The 16,521-nt window shown below is 48.2% G+C and overlaps 1 protein-coding gene across 1 annotated transcript in view; it reads left to right on the top strand.

Moving 5' to 3' along the window:
- The window catches only part of ANKRD27 (ankyrin repeat domain 27), a 60,971-nt gene that overhangs the window by 304 nt on the left and 44,146 nt on the right, over positions 1-16,521 (top strand). The window contains exon 2 of the mRNA XM_068992127.1: positions 10,514-10,645. Within this exon, the coding sequence (XP_068848228.1) occupies positions 10,544-10,645 (102 nt within the window). The 5' untranslated portion in view covers positions 10,514-10,543. The remainder of the gene's footprint in view (positions 1-10,513; positions 10,646-16,521) is intronic.

Raw genomic sequence — 16,521 nt, 5'->3', positions numbered from 1 at the left:
CGGATTGGACTGCCGCGCCCGCGCTCTCCAGCTCCCGTCCGCAGCCTGGCTCGCTCTGCCCCTCGTGTGTGTTTGCGGGTCGAGGGGTGGGGTTGGCGAAGAGTGCGCCCTCTGACCCCCGCGGCATCAGTACAGGTTAGCAGTCTGGGACCCCAGGAGCTCAGACTTGGGGGCAATAATAGTCAGGGCCGTCGCTCCCGGACTGGGTGGCTTCTGCGGTTTAAGGGAGGCCTGGCGGGGCGGGTGGAGGGGGGTGGGGCTGTGGATGGGAGGCTGTGGATAGGGGTGCGGATCCTCGAGCCGGGCTGTCGTGGTCCCCGTGGTGATGGAGGCGCTGGGGGAGAGGAGGGAATCCCTGCTAGCCTGCCTCTCATGGGGCGGGGGTCTCCTCTTCCAGCTGGGTTAAGATTACCCCGGGAAAACTATGAAGCACCAAGCGGTGTTCTGGATTTTGAGTCTGTTCAGTTCTTTTCGTTGAAAATGGACTGCCCATTGGCGCGTGAGCAAGGCCATGCAGCTCTGGCCGCCCCTGGAGGTGCTGGGGACATGGGCGCTTGCGATCGTGCAGGGCCACGGGGAGCAAGTGGCGCGTCTTCTTTGAGGATTTAGGACATTCAGGAAATGAGGCGCAGAAGAAACTGTAGGGGACTCCTAGTTTGCCTTGGGGCTGGAATTTTCCAAGTTTTGTGGGTTTCCGGAAGAGAAACCCCTATTTTGATTAAGTAATGCACCCTTCCACCAGCCCTAGAGAGGAGCAGCAGATGTTAGCAGGATATTTACATTTCCAGGCTCCTTGCCAGGTTTGGCATTGAGGCAGCCGGCCCCGCCCCCAACCCCGTCCAGAGCGCTGGGTTCAGGGATCTCTCGCGCAGAAGTCTGCCCTTTAATTGGTTGTTTCAGTGGTGATACTGTGGCCCTTGGCCGTCTCAGCCACCTATGGGCCAAATGGGGCCTTGACAGAGGAAGAGTAGTTTCTAGGATAAAATGGGTAGAAGGGAGGAGAACCCATCTCTTCTGGGAGCTTTGTGGACAGCAGAAGGAGATGAAGCTGCAGAGGTGGGCAGGAGGCCAGGAATAAGAGGGCCTCCATGCCAAGCAGAGAAGTTGAGAGTGCATCTGATAGGGAGTGGAGTAGTCCCACCCAGGTCTCAGTGTTGGAAAGATCCAACACTGGATCTTTCAGGTGGACAGGTTTGTGGTAGATCAAAGGTCAAGGCCTGAAGGCCCGCGGGGGAAATGCAAGATGGGAGCAGAAACAGATAGGTCTCACAAGTCCTGGTGGCGGAAAAGCATACGGGGCCCTGAAGCTGAGTGGACGTCTGCGGTGAGTTCTCACCTGGTCTTGTCATCTGCGATAATCCCTCCCGGCAGCACTGCTGGGAGGGCAGCAGTAGTGTTTGCCTAGGGCCTGGGCTCCAGGTTCCTCATTGTGCGTCCTGTGCCTCTTGGACTGTGTTGCTCTCATGAGGGCAGGTGCTGGGGTTTTGTTCTACACGTGTTGGCCTGTTAGTGTCTTTTCTTTTTCCAATGTGGACCTGATCGTGGCCAGGCAGCAGAAAGCAGTGGCACGAAATGAGATCTTGATTTCCTAGCCAGGAATCAAACCTGCGTAGCCTGGATGAAAACCAGGAATCCTAGCCACCAGAACAGCAAGCACTAGATGTTGGAAGCCATTGTCCCCTGGACCTCTGCCCCCAGTGAAAAATTCATTTCTCGAGGAGCCAAAAATGTAAATGGAGGTACAAAGTTTACTACTAGAGACAAAGCATAACAACAAGTGGGAGAAAGCACAGAGAAACTGTTTAGTTAAGACAGAAGCGAGACAGAGATGCACACCCAGAAAAGAAGGGTGTGCACGTCCCCCCTCATGAGGAAGGGCACAGAAGAGAGGCAATTGTGATTTATATAGGATGGTTCTTCCGATTTTAGATTTTAGTATCTGTAGTATCTGTGTTGCTGAAGCGAGCACAGGACAGTTCTTCAGGGTCTTTGTTTACCTTTAGCCAATTATCTGGTTTCTTTTTCCACACCTGACCTGCCCTAGGACCCTCCCCAGCATGTGTGCAGAACTTTTTTCCAGGATGGATTCTGGCCCAGAGGTCTGTGGGATGCCCTTAACATCACATGTTATGGGGTGGTGCCCCTTCCTTTTTGACCCCCAAGGAGCCTTTCTGCACATGTGAAATGTCTCCCTTGGCCCAAGAATGGGAAATACCTGATCTTTTAACAGGATTTAGTCTCACTCTGCCCCTGCCATAAACATGCCCAATGTCTGGTTATTTACCCGATTCCTGTTGCTGGTTTTTATATCGAGGTGTAGATCTCGCAATATAGACAGGAGTCTGGTCATAAATATGTCGTCCTGGAGCCCGTTTGTCTCTTGCTTCAGGAAATATAAACAGGGGGCTGGTGATGAATGTCAGGCATGGAGCTCATCTTCTTCCCACCCTAGGAGGTGTGAATAGGAGGCCAGTTGTAAATACTTAGCCTGGAGCCCATCTGTCTCCTCCTCAAACAGTTTTTAAAGTCTTTATTGAATTTGTTACAATATTGCTTCTGTTTTGTGTTTTTTATTCTTTTTGGCCCTGAGGCATGTGGTATCTTAGCTCCTCAGCCAGGGATCCGACCTGCACCCCCTGCATTGGAAGGCAATGTCTTAACCACTGGATCATCAGGGATACCACTGTTAGTGTTTGAGTCAGGGCTCTCCTTCTGTTTATGAAGGGCCAGGGTTAGGCTGGTGTCCAGTAACTTCCTCCTTCTCTAGAGGAGCAGGGGAATGTGACCATGTGATGCTAGATACCAGATCTAGAAAGGGTTTAGACCCGAAGAGTCAGACACGGTTTGCCCTGAGGCTGCTTCCACGTCCGAGAGTGCTGAGAAGTGGTCCGTGGTGCTCCTGCCCTCCTGCCTGAGGGAGTTTGGTCCTGGTGGCTCCCCTGCATTTCCAGGGACAGGGGGTGGAGTGGCTTTCTGAGGGGTAGTTGTGTTCCTCCAAACTTTCCTGCTTCCAGCCCTCTTCCAGCCCTGAGGCCTTCTCTCCTACTGTGAGGCTCCATATTCCAGCCAGCTCTGTGCTTAGCCTGCTCTGAGCACATTTGGTTTTGGCTTTTTGCCAACACTTGCAGGACCAGCCCCTCATCCTCCCCTGCATGTGGGTGGTGGATTTCCAGTTCCTGGGAGAGATAATCCCTCCCTGGGAGCTTGATCTTCCTCTAACACCTCGCTGTCATTTTGTTCAAGTGGACCAGCAGTTACTGCACGTCTGCAGGGAGCCAGGCAGCCAGGCTTCAAAGTGCTTTGAGAAGCATATGGACAGGAGCGTAGACATTACAGAAGGACACAGGCGGCTGTAATACCGCACGTTACATCATCAAATTGCTTCCATTTGGTGTTAAGCAGAGATGCATAGGAAGTTTTCCCTCTCTGCCTTTTCCTTCTGAGTCACACATTAAGCCTGCTGGAGAATATTGCTCATCAGTTGGAAGATACGCCTGGTCAGGGTCTATGGTCAGGGCCTTGGCGGGGCAGGAGCAGCCACAGCAGTGAGATTTCGGCAGGGAGTACATCTCTGGGAGGTGCAGACTTTCCTGGGCTGGCTTCTGCCGAGCCAGGCTGCACACTATCATCAGATGGTCCCCGACAACACAGACTCATCCGGGCTGGCAGGACGGTTGAAGACCACAAAACCACGGGTGTGCACACCACCTCCTAAAATGTGCAAGGTCTGAGGCCTCGCTTGACTCCCCTTTCCAAAATAACCTCAAATAATTCATGTGCAAAGGGTATTTGGTACCTCTGACTAACTTCACTAGATTTTCTGTAAATCTTTTCATCATTTGCACTTAAGAAAGGGTAGAATTTTGTGTGTGTGTTTTTTTAAGGAGTTTTATATGAGGTTTCAAACCTCTTTCCCTCACATGTGATTTTAAAATACAAAACCAATTCTTGCAAGTAAACTTGTCAGGTTATTTTAAAGCACATACCCCTGTATAAGAATTCAGCTCTGGCACTAAGCATTATTACATAGTAGTATTTTTATTTATTTATTTGGCTGTGCCAAGTCTGAGTTGTGGCACACGGGATCTTCTGTCTTTGTTGTCGCATGCAAGAGTTTTTAGTTGTGTTGTGTGGGAGCTATTAATAGTTCCCCGACCAGGGATCTAACCTGGGCCCCCTGCATTGAGAGTGCAGAGCCTTAGCCACCAGACTGCCAGGGAAGTCTCTGATTATTACATATTTTTAACACTGGGACGGAAAGGTCAAGGACAGAGCTGGACAGAGCTCTCTGTGTCCCTGCTGCTGGACAGGATTCAGTCATTGGCAACCAGGAGACTGATGTCCAAGAGCAGGCATATGACTTGGACTGAAAAACAGCCAGCTCCATCCCGTTCACCAGCAGTGGGTGCTGAGAGTCTTTTGTGTTTTCAGTCCATCCATTTGAACCCAGCATTTTGGTGTGACATTCAGGGCCCTTCCCTTCCCTTGCTGCCCCTCTCTGACCTGCCCTGTCTGGATTCTTATTATTTCTCAGAGCTCATTTTCATAGCTAGTCAAGCAGAGTTTATCCCTGAGTTTATTCCTGTGCTCCCCAGGAACGTGTTCCTGCCTCCTGATGGCTTTGGCCCCGCCGTAGTCCCTGCCAAGGATGCCTCCCACACGCCCCAGCCCAGCCCCATCCCCGGGACTCCTTTCTCCTTACCTTTCCTGGCACTGTCCTGTCTCTAGGTCTTCTTGCTTCCCAGTGAGGTGGTTCGTCCTCCGTCAGAGCCCACGCTTGTCAGGTCTGTCTCCTAGGCGCGGCTGTTGGTGTTCCGCCAGCATCCGGTCTGGATGTCAGTGTCCCTTCTCAGTTTTAGTCTGACCTTGTCTCATCCTGTTCCTCATGGGGTTTATATCTAAGGCATCTTTACTTTTGTGCTCCGCCATGTAGAACCAGCTGTGTCCGGAACCAGCACAGAACTTTGTTTTCTTGTGACTGTGCCCCAGCCAAATTATATTATCCAGTTGTTCTGGTAGAGACTCATAAAAGGATTATTGGGGCTCCAGTAATGGTTGCCTTCAACGATTCAAATACCTAAATGGTTGCAGAGCTGGGGCCTGTGAAGGGATTATATGTAGCCATTTTCATGCTAGGCTCTTCTGCCTAAGAGGATTTGCAGGGAGCTCAGGGGACTTCTTCAGGCAGCCCTCAGGAGGGCCTGCAGCCAAGACAGCCCAGGCTGGACCAGACCGAGGGGACCTGTTTGGCTGCCTGTCACGGGGACTTCTATAAGGGAAATGCATTGTGGAGTCTGTGTCTCCGTGGCTTGTGTGCTATATCCCCTAGGCATAACTATTTTTACATGATAAATGCAGTGGTCAAAGGGATGAGTGTTAGAATAAGTTCTGACATCCCTCTAACCTCGAGTTGGACAACTGACCCTCAGTTTCTTCATCTGCGACATGGGGCAAATGATACTGTGGTTATTGTGAGCATTAGTTGTATTTAGTTACCTATAGTTATTTTGAGCATTCAAATGGGATGAGAATGTGTAGAAGTTATCACAGTGTCTGGACCAAGGATGCTTTCAAATAAATGGTGGCTGTTTTTAACATTAGACTTTAGGGATAGAATTCATAATGCACTTAGGCATAGTGTTCTAGTGTTTCTCCAAAGAGGCGTTTTGGAATACTGTTACATAATGAGAAAGTAATTCAGTTTTTCACTTATATTTCATTCATCTGATTGTAGCAAGGATAAAATTACTTGACACCCTTTACTGTTGCTAATTTTCTCTTTTTAATGAAAAGAAGAGGCTCAAAGAACCTTTGGCAGGCAGTGGTATCTAGTCAGGTTTTAAATAATGTCAATTGGCTTTATCATTTTTAATTATAAGATTATCTGAATGGGAAGTGATGCTGGTTTTCCATTTAAAGTAGTGATAGGGTTCTTTTAAAAATAAATTTTAAATGGGAGTAGTCTTGCCTGGCAAATCCCATGGACGGAGGAGCCTGGTAGGCTGCAGTCCATGGGGTCACTGGGAGTTGGACACGACTGAGCGACCTCACTTTCACTTTTCCCTTTCATGCATTGGAGAAGGAAATGGCAACGCACTCCAGTGTTCTTGCCTGGAGAATCCCAGGGACGGGGGAGCCTGGTTAGCTGCCGTCTCTGGGGTCGCGAAGAATCAGACATGACTGAAGCGACTTAGCAGCAGCAGCAGCAGATGTTTAAAGGAAAATGTTAAACATTAACAATAGAGCCGTTATGTACAACTGTGCAGGTTATATATTGCACAAGTGTCCTGCCCTGGGGGAGAAGAGCTGTTGGCCAACTAGGCTGGTGTGTAGCCTATGAGCTGCTTACTAAGCCGTGTGCTCTGGCACAGGGCTGTACCTACGGGGAAGATGGGGTGCCTTTTTGTAATCCTCACGAAAGCACCATGTGGGCTAGCAGAAAGTGACAGTACATTGGTGTGTAGAGTGGCAAAAATAGTGACGGGAACATGTCAATGGAAATCCCGTAAGGCAAGTATTCATTTTCTCCATTGTTCAACCTGAGGTGGAGGCTCAGAGAGGTGAAATGACATGGCTAAAACTCTGATTCCTTTCCTGTGCCCATTTTTCATATTCATATTCCTGTCTCATACTTCAGTTAAAAACCACACTGATATATGGTAAGGAGAGTAGACCGGACGTATTGGAAGCCCCATTCACAATAGGAGCAAGTCTATACAGAATATATAAATACTGTCTAATAGAAGTTATACATGATCTACGATCTTTTAAAAAAACTAAATCTTGGCTGCTCTGTGTCTTCATTGCTGTGCACAGGCTCTCTCTAGTTGCGGTAAGTGGGGGCTACTCTTTCATTGTGGGGCATGGGCTTCTCACTGTGGTGGCTTCTCTTGTCGCAGCGCACAGGCCCTAGAGTGTGCAGGTTTCGGTACTGGTGGCACACAGGCTCAGTAGTTGCTGCTTGTGAGCTCTAGTGCACAGGCTCAGTAGTTGTGGCGCTCGGGCTTAGTTGCCCTGTGGCGTGTGGAATCCTCCTGGACCAGATATCAAATCCACATCCTCTGCAGGTGGATTCCTAACCAGTGGACCACCAGGGATGTCCATGATCTGTGATCAAATGGAGAAAATTTAATTGGCAGACATAAAAGAGGACGAAAGTAGAAAGACATACCATGCTCGTGGAGAATGATTCATTATTATAAAGATGTTGACTCTCTAGTCTATAAATTTAGTGGTTACAATAAAAATCCCAATAGAAATCTTATGGAATTGATAGACTGACTCTAGTTCATGTGATATTGTAAAGAATTAGGTATAACCAAACAACTTTGGAGAAAGGGGGAGAAGTCTTCCTCTGTGAGATGTCAAGGCTTATGATGAAGGCATAGTTATGCAAATTAATGTGGTCTGATACTTTCCTAAAGTAATTACCACTAGCTACATGTGAACTTCCCCGGTGGCTCAGATGGTAAAGCGTCTGCCTACAATGCGGGAGACCTGGGTTCGATCCCTGGGTTGGGAAGATCTCCTGGAGAAGGAAATGGCAACCCACTCCAGTATTCTTGCTTGGAAAATCCCACGGATGCAGGAAGGCTACAGTCCATGGGGTCGCAAAGAGTTGGACACGACTGAGCGACATTTTTACTTTTTACATGTGGATATTAAGTATTTGAAATGAGGCTAGTATGAACTGAGCAGAATACACATCAGATTTTGAAGACTCCATAGACATAAAAAGAATGTAAAATATGTCAACAATTTTAAAGCATTGTTCACATGTTGGAAATATATTGTGTCTATATTAAAAGTAATTTCACTTTTAAAAATATGATTACTAGAAAATTTTAAATAATATATGTAATTATGCATAATGTATATACAGTTACGTTTCTCACATAAATCTGTTGGATGGCACTGGTCAAGACCACTGAAACAGAGTAAAGCCCAGAAATAGGGCAAACATACATGGGAAGTTGGAATTTGACAAAGGTAGCATTATCAGCTGGTGTGAAAGGGATACAATATATAAAAGACAATGATGGAACAGTTGGCTTATGCTGTGGACTGAATGTTTGTCTCTCGCTGTTCCACACCCTCCCCCCACCCCGAACCACCCCAAATTCATATGTTGAATCCTTAATCCTAAATGTGGTGGTATTTGGAGATGGAGCTTTGAGATCTAATTGGGGTTAGGTTAGGCCATGAAGGTGGGGCCCTCATGATGGGATTAGTGGCCTTATAAAAGGCTGAAGTGACAGGAGAACTCTTTACCATGTGAGGATATAGTGAGAAGGTGGCCAACCCATACAACCCAAGACGTGGACCCTCACCAAGAACCAGATCTACTATACTAGCACCTTGATTTTTGACCTGCAGCCTCCAGAACTGTGAATAAAATGTTTGTTCTTTAAGCCCCCTCAGTCTATTGTATTTTGTTATAAGACCCTGACCAAACTAAGATTACCTTCAGAAAAAAATTAGATGCCCAATTTATAGCATATATAAAAGTAAAGATGAATTCCAGAAAATGAAAAACTTTAAGAGTCTTGGAAATTACAGGGACTATTTTTGTGGCCTTGGAGTTGGAAAGGATGTGGTTTCAGGTAGCCTTTGATGCATAACCAGCCGGCTCCCAGATTCGTGACTTACAACTGCTACAGTTTATTGTTCCTTACAGTTCTGTGGGCCGGCAAGGTGGGTCTTCCGCTAGTCTCACCGGGGCTCACTTGTGTGGTTGCATCCAGCCAGTGGGCCGGCTATGCTCACTGGACCGCCTCTCTCTCCCTCCATGGGCTTCCATCCCATGGGCTTCTCTATTGCATGGCGATCACGTGGTGCCAAATGAATGAAAGTGCAACCTGCAAGGTCTCTTGAGGCTGACACTCAGAATCACAGAACATCAATTCTCTGTGTGTGGTTGGCTAAAGCAAACCACAGGGATGGCTCAAATTTGAGAGATGGGGAAATAGACTCCACCTTCTCATAGAGGGAATGGTGAAATTTACAAGGGGGCATGCCAAGATGATAAGATTTCTTTAGCTCCCAAGACCACTGACCAGTAAGGCAAAGATGGACAAGTTCAACTCATTTGGAAAAATGAAGAGACAAGTCACAGATCAGGAGAAGATATTTGCAACATCTTTCAGTGTCCAGATGTCGAGAGAGCTACCAATTGTAAAGAAAAGGGCAAACAACCCGTTAGAAGAGTGGCCAAAAAACATGGTAATTTATAGCATGTAAAGAAGTGATAATCAACTTCATTAAAGAAATGAAAATTAGAAACAGCAAAATAGCTATTTTATACCCAGACTGGCATAAATGAGCTGGTCTGCCAACTCCAAGAAGCACTGGCTAGGGTGTGATAGGAGGAAGGGGAGTGCTCACGGACTTTGCAGGGAGGTCGCAAGCAGTCCAATGTTGTCAGCGGGTGCTGAAGGTGTAGGCGTAGGCAGTGCCTCACCTGGTGACATTCCTGGAACACATGAGAGTGTAAGAGTGTTTGTGTCAGCATTATTTGCAACGCTGAAAGTGTGGAACCAACGTTAAGTGTAGGATATTAGATGAATTGTGTCATGTCCACTTCATACAGTACAGCAGAAATTAGTAAATTAATAGGAGCTGTATGGATCAGTGCTGACAGAACTTGGAAACATAATGTTGATGGAAAAGATGGAAAAGTATGTGTTCCAGACTACTTACAGTGTGATACCATTTATGTAGATTTTGAAGCCCATAAAGTGAGATTTTATATTATTTATGAATACATGAGTTTTAAAGGAGTAGAAATGTCAGCAAGAAGGATATAGAAACAGCTTTAAGATAGTGGTTGTCTCTGAATAGGGAGGAGAGGATGGGAGGAAGGGGGCAGATAGGGGAACCAGTCTACTCTGATATACTTTATTTCTGAAAAGGAAATCTGAGGCAAATATGGCAATGTGGTAAGATTTGGTAATCCTGGTGGTGGCGGTGGTTTAGTCGCTAAGTCATGTCTAACCCTTGTGACCCCATGGGCTGTAGCCCACCAGGCTCCTCTGTCAGTGGGATTCTCCAGGTAAGAATGCTGGAGTGGGTTGCCATTTCCTCCTCCAGGGGATCTTCCCAGTCCAGGTATCAGACCCTGGTCTCCTGCATTGCAGGCGGATTCTTTACTGACTGATCTATCTTGGGTGGTAGGTTAGCATTATTACTCTACTTTTCTGTTATGCTTAAAATATTTCATTAAAAACCTGCATATCTTTAAAATATCATAATTTGGGTCATGTAGGATGTTCTAAAAATAGCTGTTGTTACTTTTGTAATGACTTGACACTAACAAGATTTTCTGACCATGATTTATACGTTTAACCAGTAAGAAAAGTCATCCTGGAACTTGTGGGTTCTCTTTGATTTTTCCTGACAGTGTGTTAGGTCTGTAGAGTAATGCATGTCAGGGACGCTTTTTGGACACTGCTAATCAGATGTGCCACACCAGTTTGAAGGTGGTCGTTTACTGCTGTTTCCTCTCTCGTCCCAGGAGACTCGCTCTGCCCCACCTGAAGTCCATATGGCTCTGTATGATGAGGACCTCCTGAAAAATCCCTTCTACCTGGCTCTTCAAAAGTGGCGTCCTGACTTGTGCAACAAGGTGGCCCAAGCTCATGGCATTGTAAGTGCATCGATCCCGAGGGTGGTCCTTCTCTGCTGGGCGAAATACGGTAGACTTCAGTTAAATTTAGCAGGAGTCAGGTATAGAACTCAGTGCAGCAAGTCCCAGACCATGCTTGGCATGTGGACGAGCAGAGAGGAACTGCCCTGAGCAGCTTCCTCCATGCAGCCTCCTGAGACTGCTCCAGCCCAGGCGTAATCTTTTCTCTGAACTCTCAGCTCCCATTATCACTGGTCTCATGGTAGTCACCTCTGTTTCTCCTGTTTCCATGTTGACCAGGAGGGCTTCTCCAGGGCAGAAATCATATCCTTCCTTGTCTGTGAGACGGGTGCTCACTCCTGCAGAGTAGGGGAACGTGTGAATGTACGGGTATGTCACCTTCAAAGGCATTTCCTGAAGAGGAGGAGCCGAGAGAAATTTCGTAGTAGAGACCACAACCTCCGTGGTCTCTGAGAAGCCTACAGGGGCAGCCAGGTGACAGGAGCCAGAGAAGAGAGAAACCGTGGTCTGTTGGCGGGGTGTCTGCTGCCTGGAGGGAGGAAGGGCCCGCACTGCAGGCCTTTCTTCTTTCCGAGGTTGGTGAACTTGGCTGACGTCTTACTTACCCACCATGGGATACAGAGAGTTAGCTGGGCGCCTTTGTGCCACCTGCCCATGGCAGGGCCTCTTTTTTTTTTTTTTCAAAATAATTTGTGTTTATCTGTTTATTTTTGGCTGCGCTGGGTCTTTGCTGCCGCGAGGGCTTTCCTCTAGTTGCAGCGAGCGGGGGCTACTGTTAGTTGCGGTGCTCGGGCTTCGCATGGCGGTGGCTTCTCCTGTTGCACAGCACGGGCGCTAGGGCACACGGGCTTCAGTACTTGCTGCACGTGGGCCTCTTCCCTTCCTGCTTGTCCTCTTCTCTTCTCATACTTTTGTTCCTGCTTCTCTTACCCAGAGATGGGGTCTTAGGTGAGTCAGGTGGCCGAGGGTTTGAATCAAAGGAGAAATGAGTTAGCTCAGGTTTCTCTGCAGCCTTAGAACTGACTTTCCCATGCTTAGCCCACCCCTCTGCCATCAGAAGCCTGTTTTGTTTTGTTTTTTTACCCCAAGTCCCTTCTGGTTTTTATGATTGGTTTTGTGATTAATATCTCTTTCCCAGAATTTTTTTTTACTTTGGATTTTAGAAGTCATAAACTTCATTATTTAAAAAAAAAAAAGTTAAGAGAATACAGTTATTTCCAAAGAAGAAAATAAAAATCTCATAAAGCTCACTACAGGTGTTCACTGTCGTCCGTTCATTTCACAGCACCTTAAATGCTGCTGTGTGTAAGACATTAGGTTTGATGTGGGAGATTCAGCCAAAAATATGAGCAGGCATCACGATCTTTACCCTTATGGATCTCTACCCGAAATTCTAGTGGGACAGACGGTCGCACTCTGGGTTAATATTTAACTAATTATGGTTAAGTGTCACAGAGAAAAGGCCCAGACATCATGTTACCTGAGAGGGCCTGACCCAACTGGGGAAATATTTCCTTCCCATCTTTGTTCTATGGTATTTTAAAAAGAAATACTGTCTAGATAAGAGTGTATTATCACAGGTAACTTTCTCTTTTTAAAAGCGCCGTGCTGCAGACTGCTGTTAATCTCTCAGGAAGCCTGAGATGGGGGACCTGTCTCGCTCGTCACTGTCACCCAGGCTCCCTGTCACCCAGGAGGTGCTTTTGCAGCTGCCAGCTCAAAATCCCGCTCAAGCTCACTTTAGCAAAAGGGGAATTTGGAATAAGAACTTTAGCATTTCGGTCACCTTCGTCTCCGGTACATCGAGGAATAGGACATGCTTCTTCTTCTTCTTTTTAATTTTATTTTTTAGGCTGGGAGGTGTGCATGTGAGATCTTAGTTCCTTGGCCAGGGATCAAATTCGTGTCCCCTGCATTGGGAACATGGAGTCTCAACCACTGGCCCACCAGGAAAGTCCCGGGAGATACTTCTTAAGTTGCCGTCCCGAGATCCCAAGGGTGCCCTAGGCTTCTTACTTCAGCTCCCGCTGAGATCCACAAGGGCCTGTGTGGGGCCCACATTCAGTAGACTCGAGACTCAGTGAGGTCAGCTCCTCAGGAAAGGGCAGCTGCGAGAAGGAGCCGGCTGCTGCTGTCCTGTTCAGCCAGGCCAGGTGTTGAGAACCAGCCCCTGCCACCTGTTGGCCGTGTGATGGAGTCCCGGCTCATCTGACCTGTCCTATTGCTCTTTCTGGGTCTGTTGGTTGAGTGTAAAAAGTAGAATATCCCAATGACCTCTAGAAGAGCACTCATCCTTTCTGCCATCTCTGAGGGACCCACATGGCCTCAGCAGGTGAATGCTATGTTTCCTTCCACGGGCTTGGCCACTGGGCTGAGTTTGTGCTATGTCACTTTAGTCATGTCCAACTCTTGGCTGCCCTGTGGACTGTAGCCTGCCAGGCTCCTCTGTTCATGGCATTCTCCAGGCAAGAACACTGGAGTGGGTTGCTATTCCCTCCTCCAGGGCATCTTCCTGACCCAGGAATCGAACCCACATCCCTTAAGTCTCCTGCATTGGCAGGTGAGTTCTTTACCACTCGCACCCGACCTGGGAAGCCTGGACTGAGTTTGGTGGCCCCTGAATCTGCCCTGGGGGTTAGGGTCCTTTACTGGGCTCTAAAAATGTGAAGTCACCACTTTTTATTTACTTTTTTATTTGGCTACATTGGGTCTTCTCCATAGCATATGGGGTCTTAGCTCCCTAACCAGGGATCAAACCCATGTCCCCTGCATTGCAAGGTGGACTCTTAACCGCTGGCCCTCAGGAAAGTCCTGAAGTCACCACTTTGGAACTTGTGTCTCCCCTTCTGCAAATGGAGTCAGCAGGCCCCCTCACACGACAGCTGAGGGTGCAGGCTGGCTGTTCCCCTCACCTGTCCCAGCCCCTCCTCAAGTTTGACTTCATTCCCGAACCTTCCTTTGATGGGGCTGCCCCGTGTCCAGGAACGGACCCCCTGCCACCATTTGCTCTTTGACTGGACAGTGGAACCCCATCTCCTAAAGTTCCTTCCCATTCTGATTCCAGAGACTTGTGACGCCCACACACTCTCTCACAGTCACCTTGTTCTTGTAACCGTCCAGTTGTTACGCAATGAGTTTTCTTCAGAGCAGCTGCATAGGCCTCGTGCACCCTGGGGCTATTGTTCTTGGGGCATTGAGCAAAAGTTCTCCAGATTTCCCTGGTGGCCCGGGTGGGTGGGTCCATTTGCCTGTAGGAAAAACAACAATGGCGAAAGGAGATGATATGTGGTCCTTTTATCATGGCCCTATAATTATGGGTCTAATTATGGGGTATGCAGACTTCTGAAGGCTCACCTGGGAACCTAGCATCGTGACTTCTAAGTTCCAGGGAACTGACTTTCAAGAACATGCTTATATAGCCCAGCTAAGGGCGCTGACGTTCATATTCCGGTTCTTGGAATTTGCTTAGTAGAACTTCATCTGACAAACACCGAGTATCTCCTGTACTCTCAGACACCACACTGGGTTTGCAGGGTTACATGGAGGAATGGGGGACACGACATGCCTTCAGGGATTTCCACAAACAGGTCATATGTAGGCCAGAGGGTTGAGTATTAGGACAGAAGTCGTCATGTGCTCCTGTGGAGTAGCTGACCAGGCAGGGCGAAGTCAGGAGGGTACCCTGGAGTGAAAGTGGAAGTGAAGTCGCTCAGTCATTTCTAACTCTTTGTGACCCCATGGACTGTAGCCTACCAGGCTCCTCTGTCCATGGCATTTTCCAGGCAAGGGTACTGGAGTGGGTTGCCATTTCTGTCTCCAGGGGATCTTCCCAACCCAGGGATCGAACCTGGGTCTCCCGCATTGTAGACAAACACTTTACCGTCTGACCCACCAGGGAAGTCCTACCGACTAGGTATGACTCATGCTAATCCTTGCTTTTATGCTTTCTTTTCTTTAATGAGTATAATTTTTTAAAAAATTCTTTACAAAGGGGTCATAATAAAAAGTTTTATCGTTAAGCTCTGAACTGAGTCCCTAACTCATGGTCTTCTCGGCAACTCTGAGCTTTGCGTCTTCTATACCAGCTGCTACAGCTCCACAACCTCCGTTCCAGAAATAGTCTGAACCTGCCTGCTGTGAGGGCCCTTGGCGCCTGAGCCTGCCTCCCGTGGGCGGCTTCATAGCCACCCACCGCTGATGCTCCTCACACCTGTCTCAGCAGGAACCTGGTGGATGCCTGGAGCCGCAGAGAGCCAGCCACTGGCTTCTGCTTGCATTGAAATGCACCAGGCAGCCTTGCCTGCCTGAAAACTTTGGGAGAGTCCTTGACATCGGAGGCTTCCCTGTTCACTCAGCAAGCACTGATTGGTATCTACCGTATGGTGAGCCGTGGGCTTGGTAAGGGGGATTCGGTGCCTCGGGAGCTGGTCACGCCTATCTAAGGAGGCAGAAAAGGTGTGTGTACATAGTGAGGATGCGCAGAGGATGCGGTCACAGTGGTGGTGGGGTGAGCGGTGTGTATCTCTGAAGCACCTCGGAAGCTCCTGGCTGCTCAGAGGCCCCGCCTCGTATGGGACTGTGTGACGCCTGCGTCCACTGAGCTGGAGTGGGGCAATCCCTTGGCCTGCCTTTGGCCACCTAAATCCCTTAGGCCTGGGTCATGCTGTCCTCTTGCCTGGGGCCAACCCTCTCATCTCCAAGATCTTCTTTTTGTGTTCAGGTTGCAGTGAGGCCATCTAGGAGCCTTGAGGCTGTTTCTTGATTCTCATAACGGAGGGCCTTTTGTTTTTTTAAGCTGCACTTTTGTTAACATTTTAAAATTATTATGATTGTCTCCCCGTTTGCTCTCCCTCCTCATCTGGTACCACCAAGCTCATCTCAGGGCCTTTGCACATGCTTTCTTCTGACAGAAGCGTTCTTCCCTGGACTTCCCTGGTGGTGCAGTGTGAAGACTCTGAGCTTCCACTGCAGGGGACCTGGGTGTGATCCCTGGTCTGGGAACTAGGATCCTGCACGCTGGGTAGCGTGCCCCCTCCAGAAGAAGTTCTTCCCCTAGATCTTTACTTGGTGGGTCCTTCTCTCTATCTATTCCTTGCTCAGATGAGGCTTTCTCAGAGAGCCCTCCCCCTTAACAACCTGACCTGAGTTAGCGAACCTTTGCCCCACTCCAGGCATTCTCTGGCTTGATGCCCTGCTTTATTATTTGCATAAAGCTTACTGATATATGGAATCTGTTATATTGTTAAAAAAAATCTGTAGCCCCCACTTAGAATATAATGTCCATGAGGACAATTCACCATATCTCCAACAGTGCCCAGTGTCATGAATATTGAATGGAGAAAAAAACCAGGAAAACCAAACTCAAATTTTAATACTTACTTGAATAAAGTTGGCTACCTGAAAATTAAAAAAAAAAAAGTTATTGTGTTTAATTTCAAACACGAACAAGTGAAAAGAATCATACCATGTGCCCCTCCTCCCATCTCTCAGCTTCCACAGCGCTGGGCTCAGATGCCCGCACTTCTCACTTCGAGCCCTGCTGCCCTCTCCCCTCGGCCAGAGGATCATTTGGAAACAAATTCCAGAAAATTATATAAGGTAGTCATACTGGTACCCCACTCCAGTACTCTTGCCTGGAGAATCCCATGGACGGAGGAGCCCGGAAGGCTGCGGTCCATGGGGTCTCGAACAGTTGGATACGACTGAGCGACTTCACTTTCACTTTTCACTTTCCTGCGTCGGAGGAGGAAATGGCAACCCACTCCAGTGTTCTTGCCTGGAGAATCCCAGGGATGGGGGAGCCTGGTGGGCTGCTGTCTATGGGGTCGCACAGAGTCGGACACGACTGAAGTGACAGCAGCAGCAGCAGTCACATG

Source organism: Capricornis sumatraensis, chromosome 20 (genome assembly GCF_032405125.1).
Source record: "Capricornis sumatraensis isolate serow.1 chromosome 20, serow.2, whole genome shotgun sequence".
NCBI lineage: Eukaryota > Metazoa > Chordata > Mammalia > Artiodactyla > Bovidae > Capricornis > Capricornis sumatraensis.
This window is presented reverse-complemented; position numbering and strand designations above follow the sequence as displayed.